General features: G+C 37.8%; 1 protein-coding gene across 1 annotated transcript in view; it reads right to left on the reverse strand.

Moving 5' to 3' along the window:
- LOC125229107 (cholecystokinin receptor-like) overlaps positions 1-22,687 on the reverse strand; it is a 174,215-nt gene that overhangs the window by 127,228 nt on the left and 24,300 nt on the right. The window contains 2 exon segments of the mRNA XM_048133886.1: positions 12,535-12,552; positions 16,972-17,149. Of these exon segments, the coding sequence (XP_047989843.1) occupies positions 12,535-12,552; positions 16,972-17,149 (196 nt within the window).

Below are 22,687 nucleotides of genomic sequence, written 5' to 3' on the forward strand. Positions count from 1 at the left end.
GGATATATTTCCGGTAGTTGTTCGTCATCATAACTTCGTCCGCAATTATTATTATTATTATTATTATCAATTATTATTATTATTATCACAGTAAGACAAATTGCAACCAAAACGACGGAGTAGTAGTATATATCAAGACCAACTTAAATTATATCAGTTGAAGAACCTGATATCTCAGACTGTAGTCGTCTAACAATTAAAATCGGCACAGATCTTGCCATAATTGCCTTATACAGACCGCCTTCTTTTAGAAATACAAATAGCTTTATCGAGTCCCTCGATGCCTATTTGGGATCCCTAAAATCTTTTAAAACTACTGCACTAATAGGGGACATAAACATTAATATTCTCCCGGAGAATAGCGACCCCGTGTCGCAAAACTATTTAAATCTATGTTCATTTCATGGAATGCTTCCCGCCCACATGCTTCCAACACACAAAAGCGGCTCTTGTTTGGACCACATCATGCTTAAAACAGTTTACCCCGCTCTTACAATCGTTACCAATTCTACAGTTACCGACCATAATGCTGCACTTTTGACCCTCTTTCGTAAAACACATAAAAATACGAGTAAGCAACTTTTTGCGTCTAGATTAAATAAAAACAAGCTAGAAAACGACTTACGTAACATTGACTTTGGCCCAGTTTATAATTCTACTGACGTAAATAGTAGCATGTCATACCTCATTAAAATGACACAACAAGCAATTTTGAACAACACAACAAAGATACGTATTAAAAATAACCTTTATACCATAAAACCATGGATAACACCAGGACTTGTGCGATGCATGAGACACAGAGACAAACTGCATTTAAAAGCCAAATCGAATCCACATAACTTAACAATACAGTTAACGTATAAAAGATATCGAAATTTCTGCAACGACATTCTAAAAAAGGTTAAAAACAGTTATGACCAGGCACAACTGCAGAAGGCGGGAACAAATAGCAAATTACTCTGGAAATGTATAAAAACCATTACATATACAAGCTCACAACGAGAGTCAACTTCAAATTTATTACGTATATTACCATCGCAACTATCATCTGTTAATCACGTAAACAAGTATTTTGTAAATATCGGACAAGATCTAGCCAATAAAATCCAAAGCACTTCGCCTCCAATGCAACATGATCCAGCATGCTCAGATAACGATCAAAATCAAACAAAATCATTTGTACTACTAAATACGGACGAATTGGAAGTAGAAAGAATGATAATGAGCCTAAGAGACGACTCTGCAGTTGGCTGGGATGGCATTTCAAATAAATTTTTAAAGCAATATAAGCATTTACTGCTCCCTCACTTAACACACATTTTCCAAAGATGCCTCACCGAGGGGATCTTTCCCAAATGCCTAAAAAAATCTCTAGTCATTCCAATTTACAAATCTGGCAACAAAGACCAAATATCCAATTACAGACCTATTTCTTTATTACCCTCAACATCTAAAATATTAGAAAAAATTATTAATAATAGAATCATTCAATATCTAGAAAAAAATAAGTTATTGTCGAAAACCCAGTTTGGTTTTAGATCTAATTTGTCAACCGGCGATGCAGTACATGAGCTAACAGATTACTTGGTCCAGGAACTGGATAAAGGAAATCAGACAATAGGAATATTTCTTGATCTTGCCAAAGCATTTGATACAGTTTCCATTCCCATACTTCTGCAGAAACTCGAAAAACTAGGCTTTAGAGGTACTCAGCTTATGCTACTTACAGACTACCTAAACGAACGTGAGCAATGCGTAAAAATCAATGACGTTATTAGCGCAGATATGAAAACTACACATTATGGAATTCCACAAGGAAGTTGCTTATCCAGCACTCTATTTTTAGTATATATAAATGACCTTTGTAATCTAAAAATGCAGAATGGAAAAATCATCTCCTACGCTGATGACACTGCCCTACTTTTTTCCGCGAAATCAACACAGGAAGTCTATGCGCATGCACAACGTGGTTTTCAGAAGGCCACTAAATGGCTACAACGTCACGTACTAACTCTCAACTCAGCTAAAACTAATTATATAAAATTTAACATGCGTAAAAATAACCTCGACACAAATAATTACAAACTATACGCCCATTACAACTGTACAAGCCTTGAAACCAACCGATGCACGTGTCCTGAAATAGCTATTACAAAAAACACTAAATATTTGGGTATTATAATCGATGAAACTCTCTCTTTCAAAGACCACGTCGAAAAATTGTGCAGTAGAGTGCGCAAGCTGATATATGTTTTCAAAAAACTACGAACAGTCGCGTCAACTCACCTAATCAAACAAGTTTATTATGCGATATGTCAGTCGGTGATCACATACTGTATTTCCTCTTGGGGCGGACTAACTAAAACTACTCTTCTCAACCTAGAAAGAGCCCAGAGAGCCGTTCTAAAGGTAGCTACTTTCCGCCCATTCCTCTTCCCATCTAACCTTCTTTACAAGTCCTTTGGGGTCCTTACTGTTAGACAATTGTTTATTTTGAACATTGTATTAAAACAGCACGCCGCAACCCCGTACAACACTGAACATACTAACAAGAGGCGCAAAGATATTGTTTGTCAACAAAACATTCATAGGAAATATGCCTTTTCTATGAGATTTTTCATCGCTCTGGGTCCTTTTTTAACACGCTTTTATTAGGTCGTCGTGTATGTAACTAACTATGTAATGGAATCTGCGGAGGCTAATTTAACCATCTTCCAAGGATCGTAGCGTAATGAAAATTGGCAGCTGTATGTAGTTCTGATGACAATACAATAATATGATACTGTTGAACTGATCTGATGATGGAGCCGGAAGATATGAACTGGAACTACATGATGGAACATCGTATCATAGCTGTTTTTGGGTTTCTTAGAAAAGTCTTGTAATGAACTTTGACTACGATTAGGTTTCAAGGTCTGATGATGGAGCCGGAAGATGTGAACTGGAACTACATGATGGAACATCGTATCATAGCTGTTTTTGGGTTTCTTAGAAAAGTCTTGTAATAAACTTTGACTACGATTAGGTTTCAAGGTCTGATGATGGAGCCGGAAGATATGAACTGGAACTACATGATGGAACATCGTATCATAGCAGTTTTTGGGTTTCTTAGAAAAGTCTTGTAATGAACTTTGACTACGATAAGGTTTCAAGGTCTGATGATGAAGCTGGAAGATATGACCTGGAACTACATGATGGAACATCGTATCATAGCTGTTTTTGGGTTTCTTAGAAAAGTCTTGTAATAAACTTTGACTACGATTAGGTTTAAAGGTCTGATGATGAAGCTGGAAGATATGACCTGGAACTACATGATGGAACATCGTATAATAGCTGTTTTTGGGTTTCTTAGAAAAGTATTGTAATGAACTTTGACTACGATTAGGTTTCAAGGTCTGATGATGGAGCCGGAAGATATGAACTGGAACTACATGATGGAACTTCGTATCATAGCTGTTTTCTGGTTTCTTAGAAAAGTCTTATAATGAACTTTGACCACGACTAGGTTTCAAGGTCTGATAATGAAGCCCGAAGATTGGCACTGGCATTCCATGATGGCATATCGTATCATAGTTGTGTTTGCGCTTGTGAGAAAGGCCACGTAATGAACTTTGAACGTTACGTTTTCAACGTTATAACAAACCTATTATTGACCGAAGCGAAGCGAGGCCTAAGTTAGGTTAGAGTTTTCTTGCGACCCTTATGAGCGGAAAAAGGAAAGACCGAATAAGTATCTAAACTAAGTCAGGTAAGGGTCTTTTTGTGACCCTTAAATATGTAGCCCAGGTCGCGGGCTAGCGTCCACATGCTTACAAAAGAAAAATTGATAACAAAAGCAAAATTGGGGGCGGGGGCAAAGCCCCCGCAAAAAAAGAAAGATCAACGTAGTGTGTAAAATAAGTTGGGCTACTTTTTTTGTGACCCTTAAGAGCAAAAGTAAGAGGGGCTCGGGGGGCGAAGAGAATAAAAGAAAGATCAATGTAATATTTAAAATAAGTTGGGTAAGGGTTTTCTTGTGACCCTTACGAGCAAAACTAAAGGGGGTTCGGGGGGCGAAGACCCCCGCATAAAAGAAAGATCAACGTAGTATTTAAAATAAGTTTGGTTAGGGTTTTCTTGTGACCCTTAAAAGCAAAGAAAGGGGGGCTCGGGGGGCGAAGCCCCCCGCATAAAAAATGATCAATGTAATATTTAAAATAAGTTGGGTTAGGGTTTTCTTGTGACCCTTAAGAGGAAAGAAAGGGGGCCTCGGGGGGCGAAGCCCCCGGCATAAAAGGAAGATCAATGTAATTTTTAAAATAAGTTGGGCTAGGGTTTTCTTGTGACCCTTAAGAGCAAAAGTAAGGGGGGCTCGGGGGCGAAGCCCCCGCATAAAAGCCCCCTAATATTTAAAATAAGCATAAAAAGAAAGATCAACCTAATATTTAAAATAAGTTGGGTTAGGGTTTTCTTGTGACCCTTAAGAGCAAAAGTAAGGGGGCTCGGGGGCGAAGCCCCCCGCATAAAAGAAGATCAACGTAATATTTAAAATAAATTGGGTTAGGGTTTTCTTGTGACCTTTAAGAGCAACAAAAGGGGGGCTCGGGCGGCGAAGCCCCCAGCATAAAAGAAAGATCAATGTAATATTTAAAATAAGTTGGGTTAGGGCTTGTGACCCTTAAGAGCAAAAGTAAGGGGGGCTCGGGGGGCGAAGCCCCCGCATAAAAAAAAAGACCAACGTAATATTTAAAATAGATTAGGTTAGGGTTATCTTGTGACCCTTAAGTGCAAAAGTAAGGGGGGCTCGGGGGGCGAAGCCCCCATAAAAGAAATATCAACGTAATATTTAAAATAAGTTGGGTTAGGGTTTTCTTGTGACCCTTAAGAGCAAAGAAAGGGGGGCTCGGGGGGCGAAGCCCCCCGCAAAAAAAAGGATCATCGTAGTATGTAAAATAAGTTGGGTTAGGGTTTTCTTGTGACCCTTAAGAACAAAACTAAGGGGGGTTCGGGGGGCGAAGCCCCCGCAAAAAAAAGGGTTTTCTTGTGACCCTCAACGTAGTATTCAAAATAAGTTGGTTAGGGTTTTCTTGTGACCCTCAAGAGTATATAAACAAAAGGGGGGCTCGGGGGGCGAAGCCCCCGCATAAAAGAAAGATCAACGTAGTATTTAAAATAATTTGGGTTAGGGTTTTCTTGTGACCCTTAAGAGCAAAAGTAAGGGGGCTCGGGCGGCGAAGCCCCCCGCATAAAAGAAAGATCAATGTAATATTTAAAATAAGTTGGGTTAGGGCTTGTGACCCTTAAGAGCAAAAGTAAGGGGGGCTCGGGGGGCGAAGCCCCCGCATAAAAAAAAGACCAACGTAATATTTAAAATAAATTAGGTTAGGGTTTTCTTGTGACCCTTAAGTGCAAAAGCAAGGGGGGCTCGGGGGGCGAAGCCCCCGCATAAAAGAAATATCAACGTAATATTTAAAATAAGTTGGGTTAGGGTTTTCTTGTGACCCTTAAGAGCAAAGAAAGGGGGGCTCGGGGGGCGAAGCCCCCGCAAAAAAAAAGGATCATCGTAGTATGTAAAATAAGTTGGGTTAGGGTTTCTTGTGACCCTTAAGAACAAAACTAAGGGGGTTCGGGGGCGAAGCCCCCGCAAAAAAAAAAAATATCAACGTAGTATTCAAAATAAGTTGGTTTAGGGTTTTCTTGTGACCCTCAAGAGTATATAAACAAAAGGGGGCTCGGGGGCGAAGCCCCCGCATAAAAGAAAGATCAACGTAGTATTTAAAATAAGTTGGGTTAGGGTTTTCTTGTGACCCTTAAGAGCAAAAGTAAGGGGGGCTCGGGGGCAAAGCCCCCACATAAAAAAAGATCAACGTAATATTTAAAATAAGTTAGGTTAGGGTTTTCTTGTGACCCTTAAGAGCAAAAACAAAGGGGGCTCGGGGGCGAAGCCCCCCGCAAAAAAAAGGATCAACGTAGTATTTAAAATAAGTTGGGTTAGGGTTTTCTTGTGACCCTTAAGAACAAAGCTAAGGGGGGTTCGGGGGCGAAGCCCCCGCAAAAAAAAATGGTTTAGGGTTTTTTTCTTGTGACCCTCAAGAGTATATAAACAAAAGGGGGGGCTCGGGGGCGAAGCCCCCGCATAAAAGAAAGATCAACGTAGTATTTAAAATAAGTTGGGTTAGGGTTTTCTTGTGACCCTTAAGAGCAAAAGTAAGGGGGGCTCGGGGGGCGAAGCCCCCCACATAAAAAAGATCAACGTAATATTTAAAATAAATTAGGTTAGGGTTTTCTTGTGACCCTTAAGTGCAAAAGTAAGGGGGGCTCGGGGGGCGAAGCCCCCCGCATAAAAGAAAGATCAACGTAATATTTAAAATAAGTTGGGTTAGGGTTTTCTTGTGACCCTTAAGAGCAAAGAAAGGGGGCTCGGGGGGCGAAGCCCCCCGCAAAAAAAAGGATCATCGTAGTATGTAAAATAAGTTGGGTTAGGGTTTTCTTGTGACCCTTAAGAACAAAACTAAGGGGGTTTCGGGGGCGAAGCCCCCCGCAAAAAAAAAAAATATCAACGTAGTATTCAAAATAAGTTGGTTTAGGGTTTTCTTGTGACCCTCAAGAGTATATAAACAAAAGGGGGGCTCGGGGGGCGAAGCCCCCCGCATAAAAGAAAGATCAACGTAGTATTTAAAATAAGTTGGGTTAGGGTTTTCTTGTGACCCTTAAGAGCAAAAGTAAGAGGGGCTCTGGGGGCAAAGCCCCCCACATAAAAGAAGATCAACGTAATATTTAAAATAAATTAGGTTAGGGTTTTCTTGTGACCCTTAAGTGCAAAAGTAAGGGGGGCTCGGGGGGCGAAGCCCCCCGCATAAAAGAAAGATCAACGTAATATTTAAAATAAGTTGGGTTAGGGTTTTCTTGTGACTCTTAAGAGCAAAGAAAGGGGGGCTCGGGGGGCGAAGCCCCCGCATAAAAGAAAGATCAATGTAATATTTAAAATAAGTTGGGTTAGGGCTTTCTTGTGACCCTTAAGAGCAAAAGTAAGGGGGGCAAAAGTAAGGGCTTTATCAACGAAAAATTTCACGCCACGCCACTGCTAAGCACGTCGCGAAGGTCTACAGATCCCAGAGCCACTATCAGTCTTTTAGTTGCTTAGCAAACTGTCGCGTCCACGTTCCATAATCAGGTTCAACCCCACGCAAATATACTAGAGAGCGACTGAGAAAATTCAACCTTTTGTCTCTTTCCTACTCTGTAAGATGAAATCCTTAAGTTCTGTATTGCATTAATCTTCAAATTAGCGCAGCACTATGAAAAAAATTTTAAATGAATGACTTTATTGCGATAAACTTGGTACCTATACATCAGGTGGTATTAATTCTTATTAAGCAATAGCAATACGTGTTAAGCCACAAATGGCTTGCGAAATTCGCCTACTTGAAATAATATTTTTGTTTAAATTTTAAATATATTTCATTATAAACGACTAAAAAGTATAAAATAAATTTATAGTTTAAAAAACTCTAGAAAACACGCTTTTATAAATGCACGTAAAAGCCAAAAATAAATTATGGATCGTTCAAGTTGTCTCTATTGCTGGGATGAAGAGTAAACTATGTGCTTTTAATTATAATATTTGATTGTAAAAGCGTGGGGCGCTGTAACAGGAAAAACTTTTTGTATAACTTGCTGAGAAATCAAGTTAAGCTATATTACGAGAAGCAGTTTACACAGATTGGCGCGCTAACTGGACTTGCAGCACGACTGCAGCGCCCCACGCTTTTACAATCAAATATTATAATTAAAAGCACATAGTTTACTCTTCATCCCAGCAATAGAGACAACTTGAACGATCCATAATTTATTTTTGGCTTTTACGTGCATTTATAAAAGCGTGTTTTCTCAGAGTTTTTCCAAAATAAACTATAAATTTATTTTTGCCGTACCTCTCGCCTGAAACACAGGGTTTCCCTAGTTCGGGCAAATGTAAATCATCGATAATTTTAAGTATTTGTTGGATGTAATGTAAATATGCAATACTTGTTTTCAATAAAAATTATGTTTATGTTTATGTTACTACTCGAGAACATCACAAATAAACAAAGTCAATTAATTAAATACTTTATTTTAGTAACAGGATTATTTTTTGGAGTTGAGGTTTTTTCCTTTATTGGAGCACTTCTATACATATACCTGTGATGATCATGGCCAATAATACCATTAAGTGCATCGCGGAACAAAAACACCTATAAATTGGTACTGCTCCCCTCTGCTGCCCTAAGGTTTTGAGTAGCGTAACTGCCAGAGTGCCATAGTATAATATCAATTGAACCATCTTCCATGTTGACTGAATACCATACGGGTTTGTTCGGAAATATTGATTTCAATCATAGCTTCCGTCATCTTTCTGAAACCAAAAACTGCTTTGAGCATTATAATCATCTCAATTGCAAATAGTACAATATGATGGCCAAAAATAACTCATTACCTTATTTGATTTGTTCACTGGTTTATCTTTTTATTCAATTTTAGCTAATCTTGAATTTCACGTAATATTATAAATTAATGCAATATGTTAGTCATAATTTTATTTAAAACTGCAAATATAATCGTGAAAATTCCGTGTGATTTTTGTATAACTTGACAGAAATGTCACGTCAGAATGACTTGGCCTATGGTTTGAGGCCTACTACCGAATACCGAAGTTATCGAAATGTGGACATGCGTCTCTTTTACTCTTATCAGTATAAAGTGAAAGAGGAAGAATCCCTCAGTGCGTATGTTTCGAAATTTGCAGTAGACCCTATATTGACAGATTTCGATAGGTAAATTACATTTACTTATGATTTTAGTTCCATCGCGTAAACACCAGAGGCGTAGCATTCGCCTATAGTTCTTTCTCCGTTTATTGATAAACTTAGAAAGGGATAGAAGCAGCTTCTTTGGCGTGAAGTTAGGCACAATATATTGTAAACAAACGTAAACTCACTTACTTTCTGAGTAAAGTAATATGGCTCTCACTTGGGCAGCCCATACTGGTGAAAACGACCACAGACCCTCATTTTTACCCGACTACGGCAACGCAAAAGGAGGGTTATGATTTTGACCGGTATGTATGTGGGTATGTATGTATGTATGTATGTTCATCTGTTCCCTCATAACATTAACTTCTAAAGTACTCGTTAGAATTAGACAAACGATATGTCATTCGAATCGTCTTAATCATCCGCTGGTTATAGGCTATATGACGTCACCGCAAACGAAACATGGCGCCCTCTAGGGGGAATGAAAAGAAAGACAAAATACATATATTTAATAATTACGTAGATTATATTCTTCGTCGTTAATAGAGCCGTATTACCTTCATTGAAACACCCTGTATAGTTAATGCAGGGAAAATAAGAGTATTAATCCCTTATACATAAAAAAGTTACTGAACTTAACTAATCAGTTAAAAAAAGTGTTTTGTCCCTTTCTGTCATGTTGACTTATGTATTTGTGGGAAAGGAACAAAACAATTTTTAACTAATCAGTTCGTACTTAACATTTTTCTAGAGGATTATTGTCAATGTAAATTGTTGTCATAGAGCACAGAGTGCCAACTCTCGACACAGGAATAAACATTATTTTGAATCTTTGGAATTATAATTTACTAATATAATAAACTAATATTACCAATATCACAAACGCATTACTAATGATGAGGGTAAAGTTTTCGATGCGCTGCGCTCAAGCACCCCCTATGTTGTGATCAAAATGAACAGGATTTAGGAAAACAATGATTCTAATGATTATTAACTAGTTTTACAACAGGCGACCTGACAATCCTGACATAGTGTTTTAGCAATAGGCTACTTGCCTCCTAGTCAAATCAGCTTCTTTTTAAGAATTGTCAAAACGAATTTCAACATCTTGCTAATATGAAATTAATATTAAATCGAATTGAGTGACGTCACGGTCAACTCAGTTACTTTATATATTTCTACCTGACTTATTATATAGAAATTGGATGTAACAATAAATTTTTCCCCTCACTAGCTCGGAAACACGTGTTTTGTCCTTTAATATCAGCAGGTAAAAACGCATTTATCCACTAGTGGGTACTGCTTTAAAATTGATAAAAGCAGGTGAATCTAGTAATAAAGATGATTTACCACCTGTGGAACTACTGGAAGCAGTGATAATCGCATTTTTTGCGTTGTAGTTTCCTCGCTATAGTGAGGGGAAAAGTTTTGTGTTACACTCGGGTGCAAATGTATTTTACTTCTCGTGTGTTAAAAAAATCGCAAGTTCAGGATTCCATTCTCGAACCACTCGTTTCGCTCGTGGTTCAACTATAGAATCCTTTCACTTGCTCGTTTTTCAATTCCACACTCGGCGTTAAAATACAACTTTGCCCCCTTGTATAACAAATAACTATTATCAATGTTTTTCTTATATTTATCTGATGCTTTATTTCGTGCATGGTATAATAATACATTTCGTTATAAGTGCGAGAAGTATGTCATTACTTCACGAGTCCCGAGACATTCGAGACCAGTGAAGAATGACATTCTCGCACGTGTGACGAACGACGTTTTTTAATACAGTTGCGAAAAAACACTACTACAACGAAATAAAACGATAAACAATTCGAACTCCCAATTTTCGCATTGACATTGACGTACCTATCTTTGAAGCTTTTAAACTTGCGTTCATATTTTCGATTTTACTATCCATCCAACATGATTTATTTATTTCATTGTGTGCCATAAAAACATGAACATTTACGATTTGGGACGATTGTTTAATATACAGGGTGGGGCCTGTAACAAAAGCAAAAAATTGAACTGTAGGATATACTCCTTAAACTGACCAACATTTGTTCAGAGAATTTTAAAAGTTATGAAGTCTTTAATTTTTTTATTTTTCATACAAAATAAATATTAGCTTCAATGTACACCATTATTGTTGTCATTGACGTTGTCTGTCACACTTTAGACTTAACAGAATTCGCAATACATTACCTCTTAGAAAAAACTTTCAATGGTAATAAAAATCAAAATACAAGTTATTTTTAAAAGTCGCTGAACAAATGTTGATCAGTATAAGGAGAATAGCTTACAGTTTAATTTTTTGCTTTTGTTACAGGCCCCACTCTGTATACCTACATTTTAATTTAATCGACCATTTATGCCTCGAAGTATTGCAAATAACATAACTAGTATTGCAAAGAACTGAACTGGAAAAGACACGTCGAACTGACCACAGCCAAGGCACTTAGAGTGTTTGGAATGTGCAGGTCGGCTTACGGCAAAACATGGGGTTTAAACCCAAAGGTACTAAGGTGGATCTACACCATGATGGTGAGACCTATAATCCTGTACGGAAGCCTGGCCTGGTGGCCAAGGACATTATTGAGCACATGCAGGAATGCCCTTATGAAGGTGCAAAGGACAGTATGCATGGCTATAACGGGCGCGTTCAGAACGACGCCAACAGCAGCATTGGAGGTACTATTGGATCTCCCGCCGCTACATCTAGTGTTACAGTCTGAGGCACTGAAATCGCTACACAGGCTGGCATTAACAGGCCTCTGGAGCGATAGCATGGCGAAGACTAAACACACAGGCATGGAATACAACAATTCTGTGGGAAGGCTGATGAGTATGGGCTGCGCCAAAATGCAACCCAAGTTCATCTTCCACAAAAACTTCAAAACCAAAGTCCATACCAGAGCCGAATGGAATGAGAGCCTAGAGGCACCCACCCCCGATGACAATACCATCATCTGGTATACAGACGGGTCCAAGATGGCAACTGGGACGGGCGCAGGCATTTATGCAAATGACCACAGTGGTAGTATCAGCATGGGCAATTATGCTACTGTCTTCCAAGCTGAGACATATGCAATAATTGCCTGTGTACATGAGAATATAGTTAGACAAACCCAAGGTAAGAATATCTATATACTCAGCGACAGTCAGGCGGCACTCAAAGCCTTTACATCGCCCAGAGTTGACGTAAAATTATCGCATACTTTATACGCACGAGGCACGAGTACGAAAAATACAACTTCTCGCACGCTAAACAGCCAAAAAACGGGCACTTTTTGAGCAACTGGGCCATTTTTTTCAAAGTTGTCCACCCCACTTTTTTTGTAACATGGGTATTTTTTACGCGATTAATACTCAGAATCGCGAGCTCTTTCGATCCTGATAGGAGATAAATTCCATACATTTTTCGAACCTTCCATTCCGTTACCGCCATACAAAAAGTATGAAAAATAGGTAACGGAATGGGGAAAAAAACCTTGGGACACTTTTTTTCTCCTACCTATTAGATTTGAAAGAGCTCGCGATTCTGAGTGGAAATCACATAAAAATTTCCAAATTAAAAAAAAGTGGGGCGGACAACTTTGAAAAAAAATGGCCCAACTGTATTAAAATTACTTTTTTAACGAATTTTACGAATTTCCTAAAAATTCGTAAATGCTTCCATAACGATAAGGTTTGATTTCGTATGCGTCGCATCGCCGTCGCGCGACCATCGCGCGACCGTCGCCCACGCAAGCCACGGCGTAACTCGTGTCGATTTAAAACACTCCCTTCGGTCGTGTTTTAATTTATCGCCACTCCTTTCGAACTTCCTTTTTGACGCACTTGTATTGTAATATACTATTATTTTAAGTACAGTCAAGTTCCCTACAGGAAGACGAGTTTGAAACATGTACATGTACCTGTAACCAAACAACCTCTCACTTATATATTGATTTTTTCTACTCCCGTACTGTTATTCGTGTGTTACAAGGTCGTGCATAGAACTTTAAAACCCTACATAAAAGATGTCAGGACAAGTCTATCTAGTCTATACCCTGAAAACATTTAGTAGCAGTAGCACGATATAGCTGTTACAGTTCAGTAAATACATTGCTACCAACTTAACAAACCAATTCGCAGAGTCGAGACTCCTTCGTTTTCTGCTGCGTTCATTGGCGATGCGTCGAATCGCATTCAAATGTATGAGAACTCGATTCAACTCGGCTCGATTCGTCTTAGTGGCCATGCTTCAAAGAACCATACCATAGACAGTTTTATTTTCATGTTTGCACTCAAACTGCATATTCAAAATGGTAGGCGGTCCACTAGATAACTAAAAATGACTGAAAGTAGGTATTTGTTGATTTATAATTTTCTTTCAAAGTAAGTGCTTGGTCGTAGAAAATAGTACATTGTGCAACAAGGGGAGGAAGTTGAATATTACTAACGAGAGTAAGTTAAATCGCGACGGCTTGCCGGAGCGATTTAAAGACTCGAGTTAGTAATATTCATACTCCCCGAGTTACACACAATGTTTTTCATCACATTTGAGAGAAAAATACAGAGGAAACAGTTATAAGGCAAAACCTTCAATCGGCGGCGTTGCGACCAGTAGTGTATCTTGATTTACATCAGATTATTCATATTAAATCCATTGTTTTTGATAACAAACACTTTTTGAACGAAAACAAACTCGAAAATACTGCGTATAAATTAAATGCAATGTTCAAAAAAGCAGATAAATCATGATTGAACTAAAATTTCACTTTTCTTTCATTCAGTTCAATATTTTGATCTGTTGTACTCTCCGTTGCTAGGCAACGGTGGGTGCCTCGCGTACGCACGCGGTCAAGCGCGAGTAGAGAGCATGTTGTCAGATTATAAATTATAACAATTTATCTCAGTTAAGTTTACGAAATAAATGCAAAACACACTGAGATAATTGTAAAACATAAATAAAATGCATTTTTGATACCTTATAATATCTTTTATAGCTTAATAGACAAATTTTGGTTGTGCAATAAAAATCCTTGGCAGATTGAAACATTCTTTGCCTGGAGTATTGTACGGATTGTATTCATATTTAAAACTAAATCCATTATTCCCTTGGGAATAAAATAGTACATTATGCTTCAGTACACGTAGACGTAATGATACCTTTAAACAGCAAATGTGATGAAAAGTATTGTATGCAACGGTGTTTAACTGAGTCAAAAAATGCTCGTGGCGTCTTTATTAACAATTTTCGGCTTCGCCTCAAATTGTTACCCACGCCACTCACCTTTTTTGACCTCTTTTAACCACCAGTTGCATAAAATACTATAAACTAACACGATCTTCACTCATATTATTAAATTAAAACGGGACTTAATCGCGTAAAGAAGAGTCTACCCGTGACCACGGACGTAATGTCATGTCCGAAACGTCGGGTTAAATATAAAACGTAAGTTTTACGCGATTAAGTCCCGTTTTAATTTAATAACCTCTCACTTTTCAGCGTTCGTAAACTTTCGTATTTCATGAGAAAAGGCGTCCGTCGTAATTAATAATATAATTAGAGAGCCGAGACCGACTAATTCATGGTTTGAAACAAACGGTTTATTTATCATTTTCTTGCTCGGTTTCATTCATTTGAGACTTTAACTTAGGGCAGCTCTTAAACGAACAACTAAACTCGTCGCAGTAAATAACTTCTTTTTCTATAATAAGAATAATCATTTAATAATATCAATTACACAGGTGTTAATACGATAGATTGGTAAGTTTTATGTTTAACTATGAACACAGAGAAATTTGCATTGTGAATTTAACAAGTTCGACTTGTTGCGGTTTATCCGTTTGAATCAGCCAAACGTATGTTTAAAACAATATGTGTCAGGTTGTTTAATAAAATCGACTTGTTGATTCAAATATATTGCCGATTCAAATGACAAGTAGCTTGTTGTTTGAACCAAAGAGCACGTAGGCGCTATTTTAACCAAAAAAACTTGTTGAACGAACATGAAAACTGGTTGTATTTTCTCTCAGTGAATGGTTATCTAAAGGTTGACTGGTAGATAATGCCTTATAGCAAGAAGTTCGCTTATTGAACGATGTAGGTATTTCTGTTGTGCAATAAAGATTATATAAATAAATATGACAGTAAACCTTATTTGTTTTAATATCGACTTTCTTACAAAAAAATATGAAATTGATTGTCACAATATGTTTAAAAGGTATAAATTTTACTCTTTGATTCCGATTTGGTTCAAAATTCTTCCCTAGGTACGTAGCCGAATGGAACAAACGCTTACGAAATGCTCACGAAACGAAACGCTCGTAGACATATATCTCTATCACTCTTGCGTATTGGCGCAACAGAGCCAGACTACCTTTCGCGGCGTTACGTTTTCGTTTCGCGTCGCAGAAATGCCATTCGGCTACGGCACCTGTCATGCTTGTATTGTTGTTTGTCAATTCAACTTGGTGGTTTTTTACACTCCATCTTGTGTTTTGAGACAAAAACAGGCGACATGTTGACCCATTTACAGCAAACTGGATTAAACAGTGAATTATTGCTTCATATCTCCTAACTACCATAAACAGCAACATTAATTTACGATTAGCTCGTAAATCAAAACAACATTCAAGTTTACTGCCAGACTGCTTTGAATCACAGATGGTAGGCGTGTTCAGTGGATACATACATGTAGAACTCAACATCAATGTCTAATAATGAAAAAAATTGATTAGTTATAATTGCCCCCCAGTCGAGATTTGTCCCGCTGTACCTTATATCGTTTTACCTGATTTGCCTTAAAATTGTTAAATATTAATAATAACGCCATCTAACCGATCACCAACATGGCACAATCTACACGAACATGTTTACATTTTTCACGGTGTCGCCGAGGTACGCTTTTTTTTAAATCAAACTTGGGTAAATCCATTCTGCTTTAAGGTTGATTTAATCAAAGATAATCAACCTTATAGCGGAATGGATTTACCGAAGTTGGAAGTTAAGCGACACAATTATAAGATGTAATGTAATTAATGAATCTACGGTTGTACTCACGTTATTATATTGCTGCGATAAGTTTCGGCCCAATTTTGGAGGCCCTCTTCAGGCATTTACAGGAGTTCACGAGGCGGCTAAACTCCTCCAAAATTGGAATTTTATTTGAAAATTTCAGTACAGATGGTGCTTTATTTACGCACTAGTGCGAGAAAAGGTTCATTTCTTGTTAGGTTGAAACTTCGGAGGGCCGAAAAGAAAATTCGTAACTCGTGTCGATTTAAGACGATACAGGAGGGGTCAATTCTCCATACAAACGCTCTCGACTGTTTCCTTCCTGGTTTTTGAAGATAGAGCAATGCTTTTTCAACACAGATTATTATTATTTTTATCTGTATTTTATTTCTAATGTTTATTCTCTATAATATCAGTGTATTCAGCGAGGGAATGTAGCCAACCTCATGGGCACACTTCCACAGGGGACGGACTTGGGGGACCTTAGATAGTTTTTATTTATCTTAGTTATATCTTTTCATTTTGCTAGTTTTAAGATTTAGTTTAATTTAGGTTGTATTTTAGTAGTTTTAGTAATTTATTTTATTCTTTTAATCGATTGTTAAAGTTTGTGTATATGATACAAATTTATATAAATATTAGGTATCCCGAACGTTATATACATTAATCTGTATTGGACCGTTATTATTTTTCTGATATTCTTATTTTTAAAGACGCTAGAGCCCATCAAAAATTTCCAAAATCGGCGTTATTGATTATGGCACAAAAAAGGAGTGGTATTCAAAATTGGTTACATTTAGCCAAAAAAACTATCCGACACTGATTATTTCATTGTTATTCAGATTCTCAAATTTCGTTACGATTGATTAAGTTTTGAAGGAGGAAATAGTCGAGAGCGGAACTTCGATTTTAAAGATTTTTTCGCAATATCTTTTAACTGAGTTCTTCCGAATGGTCATTTTTTTTCGATAAGTCTAGTTAATAGCACTAGTATATTAAACTAGAATTCCCAAATCGAAAGGGGCTCCTTTCCATTTCAGCATTTTCGCAACTGTATCGTCTTAACTCACTCCCTTCGGTCGTGTTTTAATTGATCACCACAAGTTTCGAGCTTCCTCTTTTCCGCACTTGTATCAAAATGTACTATTTTTTTTTTCCCATATACAGTAAAATACCCTATTTTACTTACGATGCCGCTGCAATCTGAAGTTGTGCTTGATCTCGTGCTGCATGCCCCTCCACAGCTTGGTGACGATGAGGGAGTAGGCGATCACCATCACGATGATAGGAATGAGGAGCAGCGCCGCGTCCAGCCCCAAGTTGAATGCCCTCTCCAGCTTCAGACTTGGCCAGACTTCCCGGCATTTGTAGGCTAAACAAAAAAAATGTTTAATTTAACTTTTTGACAAGCAGAAACGTTTCACCGAAATAGTATTTTATACAACAAGCGTTTAAAGGACGTCCAAAAAAATGAATGGCTTGGGTAACAATTTGAGGCGAAGCCGAAAATTGTTAATAAAGACGCCACGACTATTTTTTGACTCAGTTAAACACCGTTGCATACAATACTTTTTCTACGACCATGCACTTAGTTTTTAATAGTCTTCTAGAAAAACTTTCGTGAAATTCACACTGTTTCCTGTGTTTGCATTGCCAGCGCTCGAGTTAGCTGCCCAAAGGCATCCCCGCCTACTTCCCGCGCTCGCGCGCAGTATCGTTATAACAATGCGTTGCCATGGTTACGGAGCCAAAGAATGCGTTTTCAATTTTTTCGTTACTGCACGCATACGCGGGAAGCCGGCGGACGCTGGCTTTGAAGAATAGACTTTTATTTGGGGTTTTAAAGATCTATGCACGACCCTGTAAATGACGAATAACAGTAGTAAGTTCGGGAGTAGAAAAATAAATTTAAAAGTGGAAAATTACTGCCTTGGATGAGACGTGAACTCATGGCCTCCTGGATCGATACTCCAGTGCTTTGCCAACGGAGCCACGAAGCCAGCGAAAATTTCAAGCATATTGGACCTATAGCGACATCTTTCATAATTAATATTAAAATCATCGAGCCTCACTTAAGACAAAAAAAAATCACTTTCAAATAAAATAAAAAAGTTTAAGAATAACTTGTAATTATAAGTGGTGTGGAGTGTGTTGGAGTGTGGATACCACTGTGGTTCAGTGTCGGTGCCTGATCGCAACGGCCTGTCACCTATTTCTCTTAACTAACAGCCCTTAAGACACTACAGGAGCGAAAATGCTAAAATGGAAAAGAGCCCCCCTTTCAATATGGGAAATTTAGTTAAATATACTAGTGTTATTACTAGATTTATCAAAAAAATGTCCATTCAGAACAACTCAGTTAAAAGATATTGCGAAAAAATCTTTTCAGTACAGATGTTGTTTTTTTACGCACTAGTGCTAGAAGTGATTCATTATATGCCAGGTCGAAACTTCGGAGGCTCATCTGTACTGAAAAACGTCGTACGATACACGTGCGAAAAGGAAATTCGTAACTCGTGTCGATTTAAAACACTCCCTTCGGTCGTGTTTTAATTTATCGCCACTCGTTTCGAACTTCCTTTTTTACGCACTTGTATTGTAATGTACTATTAAAGTCGAGGTTCCGCTCTCGATTGTTTCCTCCTTCAAAACTTAATCAATCGTAACGAAATTTATTAATCTGAGTAACAATGAAATAATCTGTGTCGGACCGTTTAATTTTTTGGCTAATTGTTACCAATTTTGAATACCACACCTTTTTTGCACCATAATCAATAAGGCCGTTTTTGGAAATTTTTGATGGGCTCTAGCGTCTTTAAAAATAAGATTATCAAAAAATTCAAAATGGTCCGATACAGATTAAAATAATAATAATCTGTGTTGAAAAAATCATTCCTCTATCTTCAAAAAAACAGGGAGGAAATTGTCGAGAGCGTTTGTATGGAAAATTGACCCTCCTGTATCGTCTTACTGCCATTCCGGTCGGTTTCCCCCTAATTACCCAAAGTGATTGCCAGTGAGAGTCATGCTACACTCACAATTGGTTGAATTGATTTTCAAAATGTACAATAATTATCGTGATATCAAGATATTAAAATAAAGAAATAGGTATGTCATTTGTTCTAATAAAAAATAAAAACACGCAAAAATATTTAGGGAAAATATGATTTTTGCGACTTCCAGGCTACGAAACACCGCCATCTAGTTTTATCTCTAAAAGGCTCTTACATTTCAGGGGTACACATTTTTGTATGGGCTTTGTCAGTCCCGGTGCGTATATACTCGTATCGTTGTTGATTGTATCATAAAAGTACCGACTCGAGTTATCCCTATTCAAGTCCCTTTTATTGTGACCTCTCGTCCGTCATTCTTCACTTAGCGCCCTTTGAACGGAAAAGGCAACATTTTGCAATATACGCCCGTCTATCAGAATAACGCGTCTAAACACACAATGAAAGCACTTAGTGGATAAAAACACACGTATTATGTAGCATTAATAGTTTATAAGATTGTTACAATAGTTTTTGTTGACTTGTGTGAAAAAGCCCTACTAGCAGAATATTTCGTTGTATATTTGTTTCTATTAATTTGTATATTTCACGACTTACCATTTCCTCTCATCGGCTGTGCTGTGTAGTGGGGACGTTTATCGACAAAAAGAGGCCAAACCTTCTTTTTCTTGACCAAAGCATGAAACTTGGCACAGTTGTTCCTTATATCAAAATAAGCCGATTAAGATCGGGAGCCTTCGGGAGCCTCCCCCCTGGGGCTCGGGAGGGGGGGTCAAAGTACCGCTTCACCCGGCTTGCTTTGAAAAATTCTAACATAGCCCATTTAGTTCATAGGTCATGTTTGGTATCGTTTTCGAGTAAATCAATAACGTAGAATTCATTTTTGGTACTAAAATTATGATTTAATGGTAAATAAAATTAAAAAAAAATTAAAGTTTGAAATTTTCGTCTACGATTTACAAATTCAAGTCATCATAAATGTCAAACTGTTTTCTTTTTCTACAAATAAAAAATATGATATGAAAGCCTATTTAATATAGATTATGAATAATATAACTTTTACCCACCTTTACTAACGTTAAGTTTCATAAAAAAACTTTAAGCCGCGCGGCGTCGGGACGCCGCGAGCGTAATTTTAAAATACCTTTATTTTAAAAAACTCTATTAGAACCCGTTTAGCTATTAGGTCATATTTAGTATCGTTTTCGAGTAAACTAATAACGTAGAATTTAGTTTTGGTACTAAAATGACCATTTAATGTTAAATGAAATAAAAATAAAAAAATTCAAGTCACGATAAATGTCAAACGGTTTCCTTTTTCTATAAATATAAAAATATGATATTAAAGCCTATTCACAAAGGATAGTACGCGTTCACCTACGCGAGCTTAGACTGTCTGCGGGGAACGCGCCTCTTTCATATATTTGATCGCCAGTGTCAGAGGTGTGTTAATGCATAAATAGAAAAAGATTCATATTTTGTTAATGCATAAATAGAAAAAGATTCAAAGATTGACGTGTCGACAACGGCAACACTCGGGTCGGACCACACGATCTAAAGACCGACTGTACCTGTTATTTATTCATTGTAGTGAATCCTGAAAGAAATTTATATAATAGTATTTTATACAATCGTGATATAATACAAAACTTTTCAGTCGAGTACCATGTGTAGTACGGTACGAGAGTGAAAAGCTTAATTATATCACTATTGTATACAATACTTTTTCTACGAGTCATCATCTTCATCATCAATGGACGGAAATATCACCATTCATGCAAATTAAAATTAATGTCAATAGAGTCGTTCACCGTTGTATCAACATCGAATTAGCTAGCAACCAATTGTTTGTAATAACCGTCTCTGATTGGCCGATAACGCGACAGATAAAAAAAATGTGTTTCAGATGCAGGAAAATTTGCCAGGTATCGCAAATTAGTATAGAAATTGTATGAAGTTCTATTTTTGAAGTTATTATAGTTAACTAAAGTCAATTATAATGAGCTTATTATAATTGAGTCGGAACTGCCATAGAGTATCCAACACTGAAAAGTTAGCACTTATAGTTTAGTCTGTGGTGTCCTAATTGACAGATTACTCATACTCATACTCATACTATACATTCCCTTCACAAAAACATAGCTGGGTACATATGGAACTGCATAAAAAAGGCTCTACCCTCTTTATGCAGTTGCATCGGTTTTTGCAACCTGATTTACATTTACATCTTGTAACTTCTAAGCATATACTGGCCACTTCAGTGTTGTCTGACCAGTGTGGTACCCATTCGTCTCCTTCTTCCTTCCATCCCCAAGAAGACGGACTTGGCAAATTTTGGTGTGGCACCAACGCCAACGCCTGACTCCAAACAAGAACGCCCTGAGTCCCATTTCTCAAAACTGAAAGTTACAAGTTACAAGCGGAAGTCTCTTTCCAACTTGTCATATTAGACATTGACAACCAGTTGAAAATTGTAACTTGTAGCTTCGAGAAATGGGCCCCTGGTACACTGTGCGCAGTATATGCTGATCCAAGGCAGCCTCTGAAGGAGGTATGTTCTCCAATTGTCGATCTTTTTTGGTACCTAAAGAGGTAGGTACTTCGACCACTCATTCACCGTTGCGCAACGACTTGGTCTGAAACAATATGTGCATTATCATTTTAGAGTCTACAACTATCAAATTACAACTTTTTGGTGGATCACGTAACCTTCAGTATTACCCACTTACGTTACGTATCATAGAAAATTATTACAAACTTTAGTAGAATCTGATTTGCCTCTGATATTGCTCCATCTTGTAATAGTTTGACACCTTGGGTGGCCTGGCTAAGCTTCAAAGCCAAAAGAAAACGTTTCTAGATTAGACATAGTATGGGATAGGTACGATAAACGCAGCTTGAAACGATCAACAAGGGAGAAACATGGCCACCCAAGGCTTCAAACTATTACGAGATGGAGCAATATCATAGATAGGCTAATCAGATTCTACTAAAGTTTGTAATTATTTTGTATGATAGGTAAGTGTGTAATAGTGAAGGTGATCCACCAAAATGTTGTAATATGATAGTTGCAGAATCTGTTTAAATAAAATGACAATGCACATATTGTTTCAGATCAAGGGTCCTTACGCAACAGTGAATGAGTGCCGGAAGAACCTCTTTACTAGAAAAGATCGACACTTGGAGAACATACCTCCTTCCGAGGCTGCCTTACTTCATCATATACTGCCATTTGTCTAAGACTGGGGCTAAAGACATGCCAACCACACCCTTGCTGCCGACGCATTAGGACACCACGGACTCCACTGTCAGTCTATTGCTGGCCGAATTTTGTGACACACTGCACTTAACGATTTAATCCGCAAGGCTCTCGGCACAGCGAACATGCCGACAACCCTCGAACTTGTCGGCTTGTCAGCAGCAGACGGAAAGCGGCCTGATGGTTGCTTGCTTTTGCCTTGGTTTCTGGGACGACCCTTGGCGTGGGGCGTGACCTGTGTGGATACCTTGGCTCCGTCCAACGTCTAACGCTCGGCCCAGAAACCAGAGACTGCTGCTGCAAAACGCCCAGTTTAAACGCGCAAATATGCATTTTTAAAAAACAACTACATATTTGCGGCAATTGCATTTGAAACATTTGGACCATGGTCATCAGACACCAAGCAGTTCGTAAAGGAAGTTTCCACCAAACTTGTCTGGGTGTTTGGTGACATAAGAGAAAAAGCAAACGGTTGACATTTTTGTTGACTTGAATTTGCAAATTATAGATGATTTTTTTTTAAATTTATTTACAGTTAAATTATAATTGTAGTACCAAAAATAAATTCTTTGTTATTAATTTACTCGAAAACTATATCAAACATGACCTAATAGCTAAACCGGGTCTAATAGAGTTTTTA

The sequence above is a fragment of the Leguminivora glycinivorella genome, chromosome 8 (assembly GCF_023078275.1).
Source record: "Leguminivora glycinivorella isolate SPB_JAAS2020 chromosome 8, LegGlyc_1.1, whole genome shotgun sequence".
NCBI lineage: Eukaryota > Metazoa > Arthropoda > Insecta > Lepidoptera > Tortricidae > Leguminivora > Leguminivora glycinivorella.